Source organism: Solanum dulcamara, chromosome 11, assembly GCF_947179165.1.
Source record: "Solanum dulcamara chromosome 11, daSolDulc1.2, whole genome shotgun sequence".
Classification (NCBI taxonomy): domain Eukaryota; kingdom Viridiplantae; phylum Streptophyta; class Magnoliopsida; order Solanales; family Solanaceae; genus Solanum; species Solanum dulcamara.
The window spans coordinates 41363946-41383451 of NC_077247.1; the positions used below are offsets into that span (position 1 = coordinate 41363946).

At 34.3% G+C, this 19506-nt stretch overlaps 3 protein-coding genes across 4 annotated transcripts; 1 reads left to right on the top strand and 2 right to left on the bottom strand.

The window, feature by feature from the left end:
* Positions 1-3725: 3725 nt before the first annotated feature.
* LOC129873933 (putative glucose-6-phosphate 1-epimerase) lies at positions 3726-8706 on the top strand. 2 transcript variants are annotated; one of them, XM_055949127.1, is made up of 9 exons: positions 3726-3875; positions 4093-4218; positions 5741-5815; positions 7049-7105; positions 7186-7343; positions 7452-7583; positions 7803-7905; positions 8110-8209; positions 8309-8706. In XM_055949127.1, exons 2-9 carry the CDS (start codon positions 4138-4140, stop codon positions 8518-8520), a joined length of 918 nt encoding a protein of 305 aa, XP_055805102.1. In that variant the 5' UTR covers positions 3726-3875; positions 4093-4137; the 3' UTR covers positions 8521-8706. The 2 variants fall into 2 exon arrangements, with proteins under 2 accessions (XP_055805102.1, XP_055805103.1); XM_055949128.1 differs by lacking the exon at positions 3726-3875 and adding an exon at positions 3882-4001.
* A 249-nt stretch (positions 8707-8955) lies between these two features.
* Positions 8956-10531, bottom strand: LOC129874213 (chalcone isomerase-like protein 1). Its single transcript, XM_055949468.1, has 4 exons — positions 9805-10531; positions 9440-9680; positions 9273-9364; positions 8956-9193 (listed from the first exon to the last, which is right to left on the bottom strand). Exons 1-4 carry the CDS (start codon positions 10301-10303, stop codon positions 9060-9062), a joined length of 966 nt encoding a protein of 321 aa, XP_055805443.1. The 5' UTR covers positions 10304-10531; the 3' UTR covers positions 8956-9059.
* A 3986-nt stretch (positions 10532-14517) lies between these two features.
* Positions 14518-19033, bottom strand: LOC129873878 (uridine kinase-like protein 5). The gene is made up of 15 exons (XM_055949064.1): positions 18990-19033; positions 18761-18864; positions 18318-18409; positions 18119-18188; positions 17905-18020; positions 17666-17762; positions 17264-17343; positions 16480-16674; positions 16249-16332; positions 16104-16164; positions 15886-15946; positions 15617-15710; positions 15283-15355; positions 15119-15201; positions 14518-14999 (listed from the first exon to the last, which is right to left on the bottom strand). Exons 2-15 carry the CDS (start codon positions 18849-18851, stop codon positions 14838-14840), a joined length of 1359 nt encoding a protein of 452 aa, XP_055805039.1. The 5' UTR covers positions 18852-18864; positions 18990-19033; the 3' UTR covers positions 14518-14837.
* Positions 19034-19506: the final 473 nt, after the last annotated feature.

A 19506-nucleotide genomic window follows, 5' to 3' on the forward strand; every position in this document is an offset into this window, starting at 1 on the left:
TACTAAAGAATTTGTCAATATATACATATTGACGTTTGGTCATAAATATCTTCTTTTTTTTTTTAAAAAAAAAAATCGTTTATATATTACATTGCTTTTTAACTTAACTTTTACATATATTTTTAAAAATATCACTCAATTTATATTTAAGATATTTATATTTTAAAAAATTATTAAATTCACGATTTAAAATAAATTGTCGATATTAGTATTGCTACAAAACATAACATTAAAAATAAAACAAAAAAAAATTATATATTAAAGAAAAGTATCACATATAAAAGATCTGAATTTACTCGTGTTATTTGAAAAATCATTCTTCTAAGTAGCAACGTAAATATGGCACTAAGCAAATTTAACAAGTGTCATCTTCGTGTGATTCCTGGTTGATTTTTTTCTACGATATGCCCAATATTTTTATTAGAGTCCGATTATTCAAATTCTTGATATTATGATTGTCTTTATATATATATAATCATGACAAATTGGAAACATGTTATTTAGTCTTTTAAAGGCACAATTCATAAATATGCTTTTTAATTTGGCCTTATTTCATAATTATGCTCTTCAATTATGGGTGTGCACAAATAGACACTTAAACTTGTATAAAATTAAATAAGTAGATACACGTGTCCTACATGGCACAATACATATAGGATGCTACAAAGGACACAAAATTGTTATGTAGGATAAATGCGTCTATTTATTTAAGTTTTGGATAGTTAAAGTGTCTACTTGTACACTAGTAATTGCCAGCTGAAACCAAATTAAGAGTCACAGCTATTTTAAATAAAAGTCAAAACTTAAACAACAAACTACATAGAAGAAACTTAAGAAATGCCTGTCTATAGCAGAACCTTTTAGTACAAAAGTCTACTTGAAAATGAAACAGACAATTACAAGTTCATAGAATCCTATGAAAAACGTTTATAAATAAGGAAAATGATATTTTCCTGCAAATTACTCTAATGCAGTACTATTAGAAAACGAGGAATTAGCAACAAATAAAATATCGTAGCTAAACAATAAAAAAACACATGCTAATTTCATTTAGCTACGAATTATAAGCAACGGGTCATAAGAAAATTCAATTAGCTAGGAGTGTTTTACTGATAGATTATCTACCGATTGTCGATAAATTTCGTAGTTAATTCTATGTTTTCGTATAGTTTGTTTATATTGAAATAAATCTTCTTTTATTGAGAGCTAGAACCTATATTGTTTAATTTAGTTTAATTTGATAATTCTTCTTGTTTTCAAGGAACTTATCAGAAAACAATCCTAATACCACCTTAAGCATGCTTACCATATTAATGACATTTGATAATAAATTACAAGCAAGTTAATACTAGCACGAAACTAAAATTTTCAAGCATGCATGATGTTGGAGCATTTACATTTAATATTAAACTTAAAACTATATCCTTCCTTCTCTTAAAAACTTGTTTCTTACTTAAAAGTGTTACGATTACTATCAAAGGTTGCGATGAAGTGGTAATATTTATCCAATTATCTTTTAAAGATTTTAAATTTGTTGAATCTTAAAAATTAAGTCGATAATAGAATTTGTTTGGAGTACTTTATTTATAGGGTGACTTCAACTAATTCTAACCCAAAACGATTATTGAACGTCGGGTCCTGAATAGGGGCGGAGCCACCTTGAGTTAAGGGATTCATCTGAACTCTCTTTGACGAAAAATTATATTATTTATATATAATTAAAATAAATTTTTATATATATAGTAGATATCGAGCCTCTTTAACTAGTTTATGAGTCTACTCATCAGATTTTGAATTCCCTAACTAAAAATTTCAACTCCACTACTCGTTCAAAAGAATTAAAAAGGAAAAAAAAGTGCTTATGGACTATGGTCTCTTGCTTTATATGATTTGGCAATATTATTTTGGTATGATGTGACACAAACTTGGTATTTTTTAATAGTCTACTGCTATTTTGATTTGATGTGACACATATATGTTTATTTAATGGGAGTCATATATAGATTACACCAAGGCATGCATGAGGTGTAGTTTTTTTTTCAGTTTCTAAATGTGCGCCTTCAATTATTGGTTATATAAAACCATGATTGGCATTTGCCATGAGTTGGGCGTTTCAAATTTATCCCATTTTCAAGTTAGTGATAAGGATAAATGTTAATTTTCATCCTGTAAATCAATCTATAGTATTAGAGATGTTATCATATTTGTCAAAGATAAAAGTATATGATTTTCGAACAATAAAACATATATCCATCTATAAATTCGTAACAGAAAAGGATTAAGAATATCTTTGATGCATTAGAAATGACTTAATATCAACCTTTTTTTATTTATTGGATTTCAATAGCTTTTTAATGTTAATTTTTGAGTTAAAAATACCTTCTTGTTTTTTATCTATTCAATTTTAGTTTTGTTTAACGTTATTTTTTTGGATGTGAACGCCCTTCTTTTTAATAAATTTATAAAATGATATATGTGAGACTTTAATTAATCAAATCTGGGGTCTGACTTCGACTATAAATAATCAAATTTGTCTATGTTTATCCAAATAACAAAAAACTATTTATTCGTACCCAATTTCTTTAATGTTTCGCGTCTTGCGACTGAATGGATTGAAAAATTAACAATATCTTCTCATTTGAAGTTGTGATTTATACTTCAACATTCAATCTAGGGCCTCACCATGACTTCCAATTTGAAACTCGATGTTTGAGCTGGTACCCGACCCCAATCCTAACATCCGAACTGGTACACAACCCCAACGATCGATTCGGGATTCAAACTTGAGACCAAATTCAAGACTTGACCTCGACTCTTGATTCGAGAATCAGGACCTGACATTCGACCACGATTTCAACATCCAAACCTAGACATGATCCCGACGATCGATTTAGAATTCGATTTTGACGTTCGATATGTGACCTGACCTGACCCCGACTCTCGTTCGGCGACGTGACATTTGAATTAGACCGCCCCCGACATCGATATTCAATCCCAATGACTAATCTGGGATCCGATCTCAACACCCAAATCAAGATCCGACTTTCGAATCAAGACCCAATCCTGAAACCTGAGACCCAGCAATTGGATCTCGAATCAAGGTCGGGAGTCGGATCCCAAATTAAAAATGAGGACTCAGACACTGTATTAGTATCAGGAATCGATACCGAGACTTGAGTTAGGATGAAAAGTTGAGGCATGATGTTTTTATCTTACATTTTCGGGGTAGTTCATTTTTTTAAAAATTTGAGGAAAATAAATTGAAGCGGAAAACATGTTTCAAAATTTTTAAGCCAACCAAACATAAGAAAATTGAAAAAAATACCTTCATACCAAACACACTAATAAAATAATTCATAGTCACACATACATCTATGATTTATTTTAAATTATGAATTTCAAATTTTTTTTTAAAAAAATTTGTGTTAAATTAAACTACATCACATAATGAAATGTAGGACAAAGAAAGTAATAATTTTTTTTAACTTCCACCTGATGTCAAATACTTGTATTTAAACTCGATTATATCCAGATTTGCATCCTATAAAGCTTTATTTTTTATTTAAAAAAATTTCGTATTCAAAACTTAAATCCGAAATTTGTGATTAAAGATTACATCTCACAAGTAAGAATCAGAATTTATTTGGTCCCTTCCGTCGCCCACTACGCGTCCACATCCACCGCCCCCCTCTTCTCCAAGAATTTCTCTGTCTGTCTATTTTTTTAATAATATTAAAAAAAAGGGTAGAAAGTCGTACAGAAAACGCTAAATGTACGACATGGATTTGTCATGAGTAGAAGTTGGTGGCCAGTTCTTCCATTTTTTCTGCACAATAATAATCAACACTCGATCGCTTCCAAAACAATTTTAAAATGTGAGTTTAGTTTTTTGATTTACTATATTATAATTCGTCCTTTCTCTTTAGCGGTTCAGTTTCAGCCATTTGTTCACAATAATAAATATATTTCTGTGCTTATCGCCTACCACTTTGCGTTTCCAGGTTTATTTTTCTCATTTCTTACTTATTTTTTGTCTTTTTCTGATTTTATGTTCTACGTGTTTAATTATTATAAACTGCTTGCTTCTTGTAGAATTTGATCAGTATCGAAGAACAAAATTGCCGTGAAAAATTAATTATGTCGTCGAACATAATTCACGACGGAGATGGATCGCTTTCGCGAATCGTATTGAAGGAGCATACTGGATCAACTGCTGAGGTTTTTTTGAATTTTCTAATTTCCTTTTTCCAAGTTTATTCGCAAAATTATGACTATTTGTGCTGGATAATTGTGAGAATTTTCTTTTGTATTTAGTTTATGAGGGCTTTTGACTGTGTTCTCCCAAATAACGACTGTTTGTGCTGCATAATTATGATTAAGCTTCTCCTTTCGGTTCTTTACATGCTTGTTTTTAGTTCATGAGATTCACGGATTTGTACATTTCTAAAGCTTGACGAATGCTAGGATTATTCACTGAATTCTGATCATCCCACGGTCTAGTTGATTTCTTCAAATAGATTTGATGGACAGAGTTACCTGATAGCTGTTGCTCGCTGGTGGGAGGTAGCAGGTGATACCACAGTTTATCATTTCTTTTTATGGAAGATATTAGGTTTAATATCTCAAGCCTTACCTTTAGCTGAAGCCAGGGCGGAGCCACCTTACAGTCAATTCGTACCCCCTTCGATAAAAAATTATAATAGTTATATATGTTTAAAATATTTTTTTATGTATATTTAGTAGATATCGAACTCCCTTCGGCTAGTTCATGTGTCTACTTTTCAGATTTTAAACTCCTTACTAAAAATTTTGGGTCCGCCACTGGCTGAAACCTGTTGATGAAAGTGTTTTGGTTTCTCCACAACTCAAAATCCTAAGTTTGATATTCATCTCAGTGACTTCTGAACTTCATCTTTGCACTTGTAGTTTGTTAATTAGTTTGATTTTGGTATTGGAATGCCTGCTTTCAAAACTGAAATATCACCTCATGGCTGAATTATGGCTTTATTTTTCCTATCTCAAACATTTAATCCAGACGTTTCCAAAACTACATACTCCTAATTGGATGGTGAGCAACCTCTTGATTATAATATCAAATGGAACAGTTAATTAAGAGATGGACTACTTCCATTGAATCTCTAAAGGCACAGTGCTTGCTTAAGCTTAAATAGTTGACAGAAGATAACAAATCAGATTGGAAATATTTTCCTTAGCTTTTTTTGTTTTCGTTCATATTAATTTTTATCTCAACCAATGTTATACCTTGGGCCTTTCAATTACTGTTGATTTTTGTCGTTGTCTTGCTAATGGATTAATCGTTCTTATATATGGTCTTGTTTTGAACTTTAGTGTTTACCGAGTGAACTTTAGTGTTTAGGGGGTTGGTGTTATTTAGTCAGAACTCTGTGGCTCTGAATGCTTTTGGGGCAATAATGAAGTGGTAAGAACTTGGAATCTCCATTGTACCAATGAAAAGCTCTTCACTGTCCATTTAACTTAAAGATGATGTGCTACCTTCTTAAATTGTCATGTGGAGGATCCTCTATTAACCCCTGAATGGAAAGATCCAAATGCATGAAGTATACATGGCTTTATGGCCAGGTCAAATATCACGAATTGGTTGTGAGACTACAATGATGCTGAGTTTTATGGGTCGAAAAATAATAAAAGGTTCTGTTTTATAGGGACTTTTATCTTTTCCTTCATGTTAGCTAATTCTATTACATATTCTCTGCTGCAGGTGCTTTTTCAGGGTGGCCAAGTTGTTTCTTGGAAGAATGAACGAAGAGAAGAACTGCTGTTCAGGAGTAGTAAGGTCTAAAATTGTTCACTAAACTTGTTCTGAACTTTGATTATCTCATTCCAATGCATTTGATGAATGTTCTTAGTGAAAACAGATTGCGAATGTCAAACCTTCCTGTATATACCTAAGTAGCATATTCTGTTTTCTGCTACTCTTTGGATTGCATTTTGTTGTATGACATGCATGCAAGCACAAAGCTTTTGTGACTAAATGCTATCAATTTTACGTGTCAATGCAACAGTTCCATTCATAGTCATGGTTGTCTTACAATTTTTGTGAATATGATAGTTGTCTTATCTGGAAGTTAACAATTTTGGACATTTGGATTTGCACCTTCGGCGGGATCGTCTTCAGTTTTGACTCCATATTTGAAGATATGGGGCTCTCAACTTGAATTAAGATCAATATATGAATTACCAAAAAATAAATTTCTAAGGTTTGGAGTTAGGAGGACCACTGTTGAAATTGGAGTTTAAAGAACGAAACTGAAAAATACTCTCTCCTTGGAGAATTCTATGGTAAGGACACATGATGAATTGCTTATGTATAGTAAAGATTGAATTGCTTTGGTCACTTGTGTCTTCACTTGGTCTACCATACTTCTGAAACCAACTAATTGACTGGCCTCTCCAGCATTGTGCAGTGCGATGAGCAACATCTGATCAGTACCTAAATCATGCGCTCACTTCTACACCATATCAAATAGGACTCACATCTGACATGTCTTATGAGAGGGCTTTCCTTTAAGCAATTTTACGCCACCTTCTACTAGGATTCAGAGGTTAGAACGGCTGATCAATGTATAATCTATGATGTGTTCATCACTGAATAGGTATCCAGCGACTTAAGAGAAAGTATAACGAGCTCTTCAGTAGAGTCCATAAAAAGCAAAATTTATCCTCTTATGCAGGGTGAAATGCCATTTGATTATCTAGAGATGTCAAATCTCTCGAGGAATGTTGAGCTTAGTTCAAATCAGCAAAGCATAGAATGTTGACTATAGTCCATATTGCTTGTGTAAACATAACTGTGACTTTGGTATAAGGAAACTTCTTCAGGTTTCAAATATGTAAAATTACTAGATCTCTCACATAACTTGATCTGCTTGTATGTTTGAACATACAGCTCACATTCGAGATATTGACTTTAGATCATTGTTCGTTCATTTATATTGCCAGCACGATACTTCTATAGCCGTTTTCTCTTATTATTGTCCTGACTATGGGTTCTTGCACTGTCTCGTAGACCCTGTGGAAACCTCCTAAAGCCATCAGAGGCGGAATACCTATCAGCTTCCCACAGGTTGGCCGACAAACTGAACTAGCAATTTTGGGGTTCTTTCCTTTTCAGTTTTGCATCTTAACTATAAATGTGTATTGTAGTTTGGAAGTTTTGGTTCATTAGAGCGACATGGTTTTGCAAGAAACAGAGTGTGGTCTTTGGACAATTCTCCTTCTCCTTTACTTCCAGCAAACAGTCAGTCAACTGTGGATCTCATCTTGAAATCCACAGAAGAGGATCTGAAGACTTGGCCGCATAGGTGGGGAGAATACATGGTCGTACATTCTATTAGCTGATAGTAATGCACTATCCCCAAGTCAACAAATTTATCAAGATCTACAATGGTAACCCTATTCTTGTATGGCAGGTTTGAATTGCGGCTACGTATTTCTCTCAGTGCTGGCAAGCTGACGTTGATCCCTCGTGTGAGGAATATAGATACCAAGCCATTCTCATTCACGTTCTCTCTGCGTAATTATTTATCTGTTTCTGATATCAGGTTTGCCTTGTTGGTTCGCTAGTTATTTTTCTGGTAACAAGTTGGAACTTTTAATAGCTATACTATTTTCCCTTTTTAGGGGTCCTTGCAATGAATTCAGACTTACACTTTAATATATCTTGCTCGTTAAATCATGAACTGTTCAAAAAAAAAATATAGCTGAACTTCGCTAGATACGTCACTATCCTTTTCAGATAGGTGATGCAGTTTGATTTGCAGTGAAGTGCGGGTTGAGGGCTTGGAGACACTTGACTACTTCGATAATTTGCAGCAGGGAGAAAGGTACACAGAGCAGGCAGATGCAATCACATTTGATAGTGAGGTAATATTACTATGTTAGGCTTGTTATCCTTATTTCTCAGATGATAGACACCTTGATTTGTATTCAGGACTACTAGGTGCCAGAGGAGCTTCTCTTAGATCACTTCAGTAAATGCTTGGTGTTTTGAATTTTTTAAATTTCATTCAAAAGAGGAGTTCATTTCTCACTATTATTTTGCTGATCTAGACCTTTTCATTTTGTTAGACGGATAGGGTATATCTGAGCACACCAACAAAAACTGCCATTATAGACCACGAGAAGAAGAGAACTTATGTCCTTCAGAAAGAAGGAATGGCAGATGCTGGTATGGTGATTAATACCTTTTTTTCTTTCAATTTTTTGATCCCTTTTTCTCTCTTATCCCCATCGAGTATTTTAAGTGTAATATGGATGTGATATGCAGTTGTTTGGAATCCTTGGGACAAAAAGGCCAAGTCTCTCACAGATTTAGGTGATGAAGATTACAAGAAAATGCTGTGTGTGGATTCTGCTGCTGTTGAAACTCCCATTATCTTAAAACCCTCTGAGGAGTGGAAGGGGCGGCAAGAGCTCTCTACAGTATCTTCAAGTTATTGCAGTGGACAATTGGACCCTAGGAAAGTTCTTTATGGCTAATCTCATCCACGGTCTGATTGATATCTATGAGTTTATTTTTGTATACTATATGCGCCTTTTGCTGTTCTGCAAACACATATTCATGCTCAGTTTTTCAGTTCCTGAAGGGTTAAATTTAACTAACATTACTGGATCTATTATATGAGATTATGACCACATAATTGCAGTTGCAGATTGCTCGCAGAATTTCCTCTGCTTCTTTTTTCATACTGTGAGATATCTTATATGATTTTTTCATAGCATAAACTTTCCTGAGTCAGGAAAGCCTTTTTGGTGTTGCAATAGTTCAATGAATGACTAATTTGAATAGCAGAAATAATATCATCTAGATAATAAGCATATAATGCTAGAGTTGAGAGAGAGATACCATGGTTTGGGGTGGGGGTGCTGGGTTGAAGCTTGCATAATAGAAGTTGTGCACTGTCTGCTCTATGAAAACTCAACCATGGTCATTCTTTTATAGAGCAATTATTCATCAGTTCAAATTCACCAGCTTATTCTTTAACAACCTAGACTAGAAAATGCTAGAAACCCACTACTTAGAACAGAGAGAGCATGGATGCCCCGAACTTCTCCTTGGCTTCTTTGTCAAATGGATCATCACCTAAATACATGTAGATGAAAGCCCTGCAGAGTAGTTCACTTTCCACCTTGCTCACAATCTCACCCTTTACTGCATTTAGTTAAAGTTGAGGTTTAGTCAAGTTTGGCATTCAAATTGATGGCATGAAATTGTTAAGAACTACGTTTACCTTTGGTCTGAAGAACATATCCTGGAAGCCTTGAAATCTCAATTACAGAACCAGAAGTAAGCTTTATGTCATCAGATGCTTCGCCCATGATCCTAATATAACAAAAGGATATTAGAGTTTAAGCATTCAAGTTATGGCTGAATAGCAATTTAAATTAGTCATAGTACTTCTTTGTGAGCTCTTCGTTCTTCCCACCAGTGAGCTTCTTGATGGCAGCTCCGAGGCCCTCATCAAAGTTCTTTCTTACCATGCTCATGGTTAGGTTAGAGAAAACAATTACCAACCGCATCATCATTCCCAAATCACTATCAATCACCATTTGGTACATTTCCTTTGTTGGTTTTGATGGTGCTTTCCCAATCTTGGACTGCATAAGGTCTTTCAGTTTCTCGTTGTCTGCATATATTCCTGCAGCCAAATAATCAGGAGTGGTTAATTTGCAAAAGACCAGTTTTTGTAGCTATCCCCTATTAGAAAGAGATTGAATTAGATTAGAACATAAATCAAGAAGATATATTTGATGGTGTATTACCAAAACCATAGATTTTAATGCCCATGCCAAGCATGCTTTTCTTCCTTACACCTACAGCTTTCAACTGCTTTCCATCTTCAAGCTTGACAGCAAAAGAGACTCCAGTTTTAGGTTCAACTTCAACTGGAATTTCCTCCTCTTTGAAAGCTGCACAATTGGGTTCTTTCTCCGGATCACTTTTGGCTTCATTAGGCTTCTCTTGTGTTGTTTCTGTAGTCTTTGGTTCATCTTCAAACGTCTTCTCCTTCGCCATTGTTGACTTCAAAGCAAGACCACTCTTGGGATCGATTTCAACTGCATCAATCTTGGCAGTGACATCTTCCATGGTGGTCGGCATTTTTACACTGATGATGATTATAGGCCAAGAGGAAGATAGATATGAATTATGTTTCTGTTTTGCTGTGGTTTGAAGATTCAAGGTGAAATGAGGTTTATATAGGGAGAAATTTGCCAGAGGTCTACTGTAATTCATTGATGTCTCATGCAAGTGGAGTCTCATTTTGCACAGAGAAGGGATGCCTCTCTTCGTCCTTCCTCGGTATGAGCACTGAGATAAAGAGAGGTAAATGGTACTCTCCGGGTTCAGTTTGATTAATTACGAAATTTAAACTAAATACGTCTTTAATGTACAAAATACCCTTTGAATATTGCCGTGAATTAGAGAGTTATCAAATATAGGATAAAACATTCATTTTAAAACAATGTAAAAAGAGAACACACTTAAATCGAAAGCTAAGTACATATTATTATGGAACCCTATTATTATCTAATCCCTTCGTCTCAAATTATCTGTTGTGATTTCTAAAAATAATTAATTATTTGTCATTTTAGAAGTTTAAGATAAAATTAATTGTATTTTTTTTCATTCTATCCTTAATAATAATTGTTCTTGATTACAAACACTTCAATAGTATAATGTATAGTTATTTATGAAGCAAGATTATATCCTAAAATATAAATTAAGATAAAATAACCAAAATCTCCTTCTAATTAATATTTTATTAAAAGGCGTGTATGTAAAAAAAAAAAGAAGATAATTTGAGATAGAGGGTGTACGATAGCTCATTAGTGTGGTTTTATCTCCTTGCATTAGTTGCATATTTTTACGCTGTGGGGAACACATTTCAAGGACCTTGGCTTTCATAAATGTATGATCTCTTTTCGATGTGATATGTTCATTTCAAACAATTTCAAGGTGATGGATAAATGCTGACGGAATATGATTAAAAAAATATTGTAAATTTAAGTTCTATACATGCACTGGTCCATAAGTTTTCATCGTGTCCAAATGCTAAATTGATACAAGTGCTGCTACACCAAATTCTTCGTTTTGGGACTTTTTGCTCCGATACGTGGAATCAAATACTAGTTAAAATGTCATCAAATTATATGATGTAGTGGATAAAGTTATTTTTTCTTTAATCAGAAATTTTGAGTTTGAGTCTTTGGTATAAAATTTTTTTTTGGTAGGGAACGCTTACCCCTAAATGAGATTTTACGTTGTGCGAATTCGAATTAGTTGGGCTTCAATGCAGATATCGAACATCGAATGAAAAATAAAAAACACACTAGTTAAAATGACTGTAACTCGATAGAAAATGAAGGTAAATTACTTGATTATCTCCTTTGGTTTGGTGAAAGTAGTACATTTACCCATCTCTTGATATTTTTCGTTTATTGAGAATCATTTCGATTAATTTTTTTGAAGTAAAATTAAATTAGATCAATTGAATATTTTATTATTTAAATTAAATATTCAAAAACTATATGTAAAATATTATAAATTGGCGATTCTTCTCATATATGATGGGAAAAAATACATTTTGTCCAAAACAGATCCATAAATTAAAAAAAAATAGAACATTTAGAGAACTTGTCTACCATTACCATAATTGATGCTTCTTCATCCACCTTCGGAAACACAAAAATAATGAAGTCCATCGAAACATACATCCATGGCCTTTCAAGAATGGGAAGAGGGTGCAACAAACCTGCTTCCTTTTTGCGTTTTATGTCTTGTCCCTTTGGCATACATAACAAGTCCTCACATAAGCTTTGATATCAGCTATTATCTTTGGCCAAAAATACACACGACATAGTTGGGCTTCATAATTCATACAATTTTGAATTTGGAGAAACAAAAAATGTCACATAAATTGAGATAGATGAGTAAAAGACTTAGTTTTGAATATTCAAATTACTTTTATATATATGTTTGACCAAAATTTGTTATTATTAAATGCATTTAGTAATGAAGATACCTCTTTCTTTCTGCATTTTGCTTATTTATAAATATTTGAATATTATTACCTTTTCTAAAAAAAATATCTTCTGATTTTGTAATTATTAATTATTCTCATAAGCACAACAGAACATTCACAATTAGATTGGCAGCTATTAAATTTCATACTTAATCTGAGTCTCAAATAGCACTACTTAATTATGTTTTATCATATTTGTTCCGTGTCTGATATAAATACCCTTTGATTTAAAAAATCTAATTTTAAATAGCTAAATTAAAAAAGAAAAAGAAATTATTAGTCTAAGCAAGTCTCTAACAGGGTAGCAGTAACAAAAAAAAACAGAAAGATAATACGAAAGATGGTCAAAATATAAACAAATTTACATTTTTTTGGAAATCATATAAAAAATTACAGTATAATTCAGAAATTTTAATTAAAAGTTTCAATAGTATATGAAAAGATTTTCAACAAGTACTTCACTATGTTCATATAATCATCGCTTCATTTTTGTTGCATGTCCAACATATATATTTGATAATTCTACGTATACAATTTTCAATTATTTGAGTTATTGAATTTTTTAAATTTTAAGCTTTAATGCGATGTTTCTACTAGCTATCAAGCCACTTTTGAAAATTTTAATTACCTGAATTTATTTTTATAGCAAACATGATACGATAACTTATTAAAAGATAATTACTACTATATCAAAGAAATTTAAATTTGAAAAATATTTAGTTACTACTATACAAATATGCTTATATAATCAAACATACAACAACAACAACAACAACAAACCCAATATAGTCCCATAATGTGGGGTCTGGGGAGGGTAGAGTGTACGTAGACCTAACCCCACCTTGAAAGGTAGAGCGGCTATTTCCGAAAGACCCTCGGCTTTAAGAGAGGACAAGATAAAAGGTCAGATAGGGGCAAACATATAGAAAACAAGATGAAAGCAGGAATAGCAAAAGGGAAAGTCGTGGTAGAGTGGTACGGGAAGAAGGAGGCATAACTACAATAAATAAATAAATAAGATAAGATAAGATAAGATAGATAAGACAGTCAAAGTACAACGGCGCCACAACTATAAACAACAATATAATGCAGAAATCAAAAGGCAATAAACAATGAGCAGAACTACAACTACTATGGTGCAAAAGATGAATCACTTAGCCTTTAATCCTAATCTGAGTCCTCCACAAAGGAAATTATAGTGCGCTAATGCGCCTACTAATAGGGTAGGATAACGCGACTATGTACTAGCCTTCTACCCGAATGCGGGTCCTCCACACACTCCTATCTAAGGTCATGTCCTCGGTAAGCTGTAACTGCGCCATGTCTTGTCTAATCACATCTCTTCAATATTTCTTCGGCCTACCCCTACCTCTTCTGAAGCCATCCATGGCCAACCTCTCACACCTCCTCACTGGGGCATCTGTGTCTCTCCTCTTCACATGCCCAAACCACCTAAGTCGCATTTCCCGCATCTTGTCTTCCACTGAGGCTACTCCTACCTTATCCCGAATAGCCTCGTTTCTAATCCTGTCGCTCCTGGTATGCCCACACATCCATCTCAACATTCTCATCTCGGCTACTTTCATCTTTTGGACGTGAGAGACCTTAATTGGCCAACACTCTGCCCCATATAACATAGCTGGTCTAACAACCACTTTGTAGAACTTGCCCTTAAGTTGTGGTGGCACCTTCTTGTCACAGAGCACCCCGGAAGCGAGCCTCCATTTCATCCCCCCTGCCCCAATACGATGTGTGACATCGTCGTCAATCTCCCCGCTGCCTTGCATGATAGACCCCAGGTACTTGAAACTACCTTTCTTTTGGATGGCCTGGTCACCAAGCATAACTTCCGCGCCAACCTCATGGGGTGTCTCACTGAACTTGCACTCTAAGTACTCTGTCTTGGTCCTACTCAGCTTAAACCCTTTAGACTCCAAGGTGTGTCTCCAATCCTCCAGCTTAGCGTTAACTCCGCTACGAGTCTCATCGATCAGGACTATATCGTCCGCAAAAAGCATACACCATGGCACCTCACCTTGAATTTGTCGCGTCAATACATCCATCACCAAGGCAAATAAAAACGGACTAAGGGCTGATCCTTGATGTAACCCCATCACAACTGGGAAGTGCTCTGAGTCTCCTCCTACTGTCCTTACCCTGGTTTTGGCGCCCTCATACATATCCTTGATCACTCTAATGTACGCCGCCGGTACACCTTTAGCCTCCAAACATCTCCATAGTATTTCTCGTGGAACTTTATCGTAAGCCTTTTCTAGATCAATGAATACCATATGCAAGTCTCTCTTTCTCTCCCTACACTGCTCCACCAGTCTCCTCATAAGATGGATAGCTTCAGTAGTTGAGCGTCCCGGCATAAATCCAAACTGGTTCTCTGAAATAGTATATAATCAAACATAATGCTTGGAATACACGTAATATACTGTGACAACATCAAAGTGCAAACATTATAAACACACAACACACATTTTCCATATGAAGTGCAACAATAATATTACGAAAAATGTGACAAAAGTTCAATTACAACTCTATGGTTATTGCCTCTCCTATCATTAAATCTCACGATTCTTTTACTGTGTCTTTCATCCCCTTGAAAGCGCGAATTGATCTTTATGGCTAAGATAATGTTTTCCGGGAAAATGTTACAAAAGTAATCTATGGATTGTTCAAGTTTAACCCATAGTAAACTAGAGTATGAGCACTAGAATTCCATCCCAGATAAAAAAGGGACAGAGTATGTCTACATGGTTGATGCTAGGAAGGAGTAAGTCGACTAGCAGTACCAAAATAACGATCTCCGAATTCTCCCATACCAGGAATCACATGTAGGTCCTTGTTAAGGGTTGTGTCAATCTCTGATGTTACAATCTTCAATCTTGGATATTTTTTGCATACAGTATGTAGTCCCTCAGGAGCCTGCATCCAAATATTAGTCGTTTTGGTTAACTCAATTTGTTTCACTTACAAAATAACGAGTCAGGAATTGAGTTTTGATTTACACAATATTGTGAGTTAAAGTATGATTTATTACTCACCGATATAAGGTTTAAGAAAACGATGTTAGACTCTGGTACACCTTTACTAAGCAGCACAGAAATAGCTTTCACCGCAGAATTCCCTAGAAAGTAATTCATTGGTTAATAAGTGGACAAAGTTATTCAGGAATTTGTTGATTGATAGAAAGCAAAGCATTTCCAACCTGAAGCAAGAACTGGATCAAGCAGCAATACATGCCGACTTGCAATATCTGATGGTAGCTTCTCGTAGATCAACTGTAATGTTACGTTGCTCAGATCAGTAAGAAGAAACTGCATTTTTTCTTCTTAATGTTCTGCTAGTATTAAATTCTCTGTTATTGGAGATTTTTATAAGTTTTAGCTAGAGAAATTTTGTAATGTATGGATTAGAAACAACTCGTTATGTGTTTTATTGAGTGCCAGAATTCATATCAGTCGAACTATTTTTGCTCATCATATTTTTAGCAAAAGCAATTCTAACATAAAGAAAAGAGACTGGTAATTGGTATGACTAACCTGTCTGCCACTTTTACCCTCTCCGTGGATTAGAATTTTTCCGATTTTGATTCCCTTGCAGCAAGCCCTCAATGCATTTTCCATGCTTTCTCCACTGCAGCGCAAACCATGTCAACTTCCAATTTGTTTATTACTACTTATAATCTAAAAGGCATTGGAATGACAGGCTATTCTCGATAACTATAGTCCAATACCAAACAGAAACTGTCTGGAATATATATGCTGTAAATGCTGCCCATTCTATAATAGAGTAGGAAATAACTACGTACCTTCTAATGATCGAGACTCCACACAAACGTTTACAGAAAACGACTCCACTATAAACAGATCCTGCAAAAGAGGAAAACACAATTCTTTCACCGAGTTCCTGTTTATAGATTTTGAATACATCAGGCTAAGTTCCTACATAAAGTAAACTATTTATAGCAAGATTAATTTTAGTCATTTTTTGTGCCTATTTTAAAGCAAATGAGAATAGGAGAGTTACCTGTAGGAGTGATTATCTGCTTCTCAGTAAAGGGAAGGTGACCAAGACCATGCTCCACAACCTCAAAAATGAGTAAGAAAAAAAAAACATATTTCACAACATGCTCAGAAGATAATTCATTGACATAAGATAGAAATAATCATACCAAGCGAATAAGGCGATCTGCATAAAAAACAAAGTCATGCTTGGTTGTTTTTGCATTTCGCACAAGTGTATGCATCCCACGTATCTAGAAAATGGACAAGAGTTATGGGACTGTTCCACCTTGGTCTTCAAGAATGTTGAAGCACAGATCAAGATACTTTAGCAAATTCAAAAAAATGTACAGTACTTGAATTGGAGTGCGATCAAGAAGACAACCTGAAGAGAGACGTACCTGAAATGTAGAATGTATAACGAATACATTAGAGTATATTTTGCAAAGATCATGTTGTCCAAGCTTTGTACGAATGTGTTGAACTATCAAATCGATTGCAACATCATTATCTGCTCCTCGAGGAATTATTACATCAGCATATTTCTTTGTTGGACGAATGAAGTCCTCAAAACCAGGTTTAACGTGTTTGGCATACTGCATGTCATATAAGCATAATTAGCTTGTCTAATTTAAATTTCAAAATGAATCAAGTAATACAGAACCCAAAGTATGTGAATCATATAAAACTTCACAACTACCTGATATCAAATTAGCATCATAGCTATGAGTAGCGAAAGGTTATTCAAATTCTTGTCTTACATATACCTACGCGATATATGTTCTGTCACGTACATTGAATTATTTAACTAGGTGAAAATTCCTATTGGCATCAATTCTGGTAACATAAGGTAAACTATAGGACCGTATAGCAGATTACCCGTGTAAATAGCGGTCCAAAAGGACCTCCTAACACAACTTTCCTTTACCTCTTATTAGTGCATGAGGTATTAACTACAGAAGCATGTCTGTCATTTGTATAAAAAATACTATGTACATTGTTTACTCGTGGATTTAACTTATATACATTGACAACATAAAGAACTATTTACACTATTGAGTCTATCTTAACCTGTCACAGATAACCTGACTTGTCTTATGTACAAAAGAACTGCTAACTTGGTGACCTGCCACACTCAGGACCAACAGAAAATCCAAAACTGTTAAGTGCAAAAGAACTGCTAACCTGATCTAGCACATTCAGGATGTTTCTGTTCCTCTCAACAGTATCCCGTCGTATCCTCCTGGCCAGACGCACGTCAGAGTCTGCATTTATGAACACACTAACATTTTACGGAGCAATATGCAAATATGTCCTTAAAGGCTTCAAAGTAGAGAATTCAGTTGCAATTTCAAAAGTAATGTACATTGTACTCAAGTAAATTATCTGATAATAATTGTTATCGCCAAGATCAGGATGTAGGCTCGCAAGCTTATAATTTCTCCCTGTGTTAATTCTCTACCTTGGATGAAAAAATTCAGAGGAGGAAACTATTGACAAAATTTAGTGTAGGTTTCTCATCTCTTGTCTGACTTTAAACGTGACTTCGGAATGAGGAAGGGATGTTAAGGTCAGTTAGAGAAGAACCTGAATCAACAAAGATTTTCATGTTCATGAGATCACGTATACGAGTATCATGCAGAATAAGAATTCCATCTAAAATGATGACATCTGAGGGATTGACCTGCATTTGATTAGAAAAAAATGTATTAGAGAATCATCTGCATTTGAAGTTTGAAACTTCAAAATGAAAGTTGTGAAGGCATAATACGAAAAACAATGTAACGTCAACTTAAATCCGTGGCCAGGGAAGATGAATATATTACCACACGAGCTGGTTCGATGCTCCTATGGCACTTGAAATCATAATTAGGAATGTGAATTGCTTGTCCATGTTTTAATTTTTCCATACACGAAAGCAGAAGCTCTGTATTAAAGGCATCTGAAAAGAATGCATGATTAAACAAACAAACTTTCAATAGAAAACCTATTCAAGAAATATTTACTATTGAGTTTGAAACTTCAACATTTAGTCCCTACCAGGATGATCAAAGTTGTGTTCGTGAACTTTCTCTAACTGCTCTGCAGTTAATGGATGATAAAATGCTTCCTGAAAGTTAAAATTAGGTTGATCAAGTCTTAGAAGATGAAAAGTTATATATTAAAAGGACATTAAGACTCGATTCTCATATTACAAAGTGAAAGCGCATAGCCGGTAGAAAAGTTAGCAGGATATTACTTGATTGATTACTACAACTCGTTGATTCTGAAGCTGCGAAATAATCATATTGCAAACAGTTGTCTTTCCAGATGCAGTCCCTCCAGCTACACCTTCACAATTTCAATAGTTCCTTAACGATTAAAAAGTGCACAGATAGATATGAAATACCAATTGGACAAAAAAGATTCGCAGGCATACAACGGCCAATATCATCTATCTCTTAGACATTCGATACCAATCAATCAACTACTCATCAATCCCAAACTAGTTGAGCTCAGCTATACGAATTCTTTATAACCTGTCCACTCTATTTGAGCTATTAACATTAGCTTTTTTCACATTTAATTGCATACTAAAATGTGTAACAAATATTAGTTCTGAACCAATATTTCTAAAAGTGTGACGGATTCAATGATAAGAACCTTAAAGGTTGAATTCATCACGCGAGGATAGAGCCTTACCAATAACAAAAGGTACTTTCAACACGATTTGTGCAGCGTCTGTGGAAGCATTTGATTGGCTATTCAAAGTAGAAGCCATTTGAGAATCCATCGATCGAGCTATCCTACAAAATCAACGTACGTGATTGATCTCTTAGGCTGAATCTTAAAAAAAAAAATCGTTAAATATTTTTTTTTGTATGATAGTCTTCCTAGATAAACAATGAGAAATTTTTGGATGAAAATTTACCTCTTAGAGATTGATGAAATTATTTTTTCATTTGAACTTGCTCCGTGGAGTGCCCATGGTAAAAAGAAGAGTGAGAACACTGTTTGGGTGATTTTATTGTTAATTTGTTGTGCATTGTGGAAGAAGCAAACTGAATGAGCAAAAAAATCTCATGTTGTTTTGTTTGGATGCTTATTTATTATTTGCATTTATGTACTATTATTTTGGACATCTATCTCATTTATTATTGACTTTAACTAATATTCATCTAGATATGAATTTTTACAATATGACATTACTTTTAGAAATTGTAGCAGTCTAGCAGGTTACATGTTTCACTTTTTAAAATTATGAAGTCTTCATAGAGATTTACACGATCGATAAACAATATCATTAAGAATTTTAATATGGAAGTTTAATTTACCTCTTAACATCTGATGAAATTAGTTTTTATTTGAGTTCGTTCTGAGGACACTACTAAAAAAATTCAACCTCAAAAACCAACGTCATAAGGTCAATTTTTTTATATTTATAATTT

What these genes read in the sequence shown, in the direction of transcription:
- LOC129873933 (XM_055949127.1), top strand. Translation starts at nt 4,138, where the DNA reads ATGTCGTCGAACATAATTCACGACGGAGATGGATCGCTTTCGCGAATC. An exon ending in CAATCACATTTGATAGTGAG is followed by an intron (nt 7,906 to 8,109) that starts GTAATATTACTA and finishes TCATTTTGTTAG; the next exon opens with ACGGATAGGGTATATCTGAG. An exon ending in AGAAGGAATGGCAGATGCTG is followed by an intron (nt 8,210 to 8,308) that starts GTATGGTGATTA and finishes TGTGATATGCAG; the next exon opens with TTGTTTGGAATCCTTGGGAC.
- LOC129873878 (XM_055949064.1), bottom strand. Translation starts at nt 18,851, where the DNA reads ATGGATTCTCAAATGGCTTCTACTTTGAATAGCCAATCAAATGCTTCC. An exon ending in GAGTTGTAGTAATCAATCAA is followed by an intron (nt 18,189 to 18,317) that starts GTAATATCCTGC and finishes TTTAACTTTCAG; the next exon opens with GAAGCATTTTATCATCCATT. An exon ending in CAGATCGCCTTATTCGCTTG is followed by an intron (nt 16,165 to 16,248) that starts GTATGATTATTT and finishes CTCATTTTTGAG; the next exon opens with GTTGTGGAGCATGGTCTTGG.
- LOC129874213 (XM_055949468.1), bottom strand. Translation starts at nt 10,303, where the DNA reads ATGAGACTCCACTTGCATGAGACATCAATGAATTACAGTAGACCTCTG. An exon ending in CATTAAAATCTATGGTTTTG is followed by an intron (nt 9,681 to 9,804) that starts GTAATACACCAT and finishes ATTTGGCTGCAG; the next exon opens with GAATATATGCAGACAACGAG. An exon ending in AACGAAGAGCTCACAAAGAA is followed by an intron (nt 9,365 to 9,439) that starts GTACTATGACTA and finishes TTGTTATATTAG; the next exon opens with GATCATGGGCGAAGCATCTG.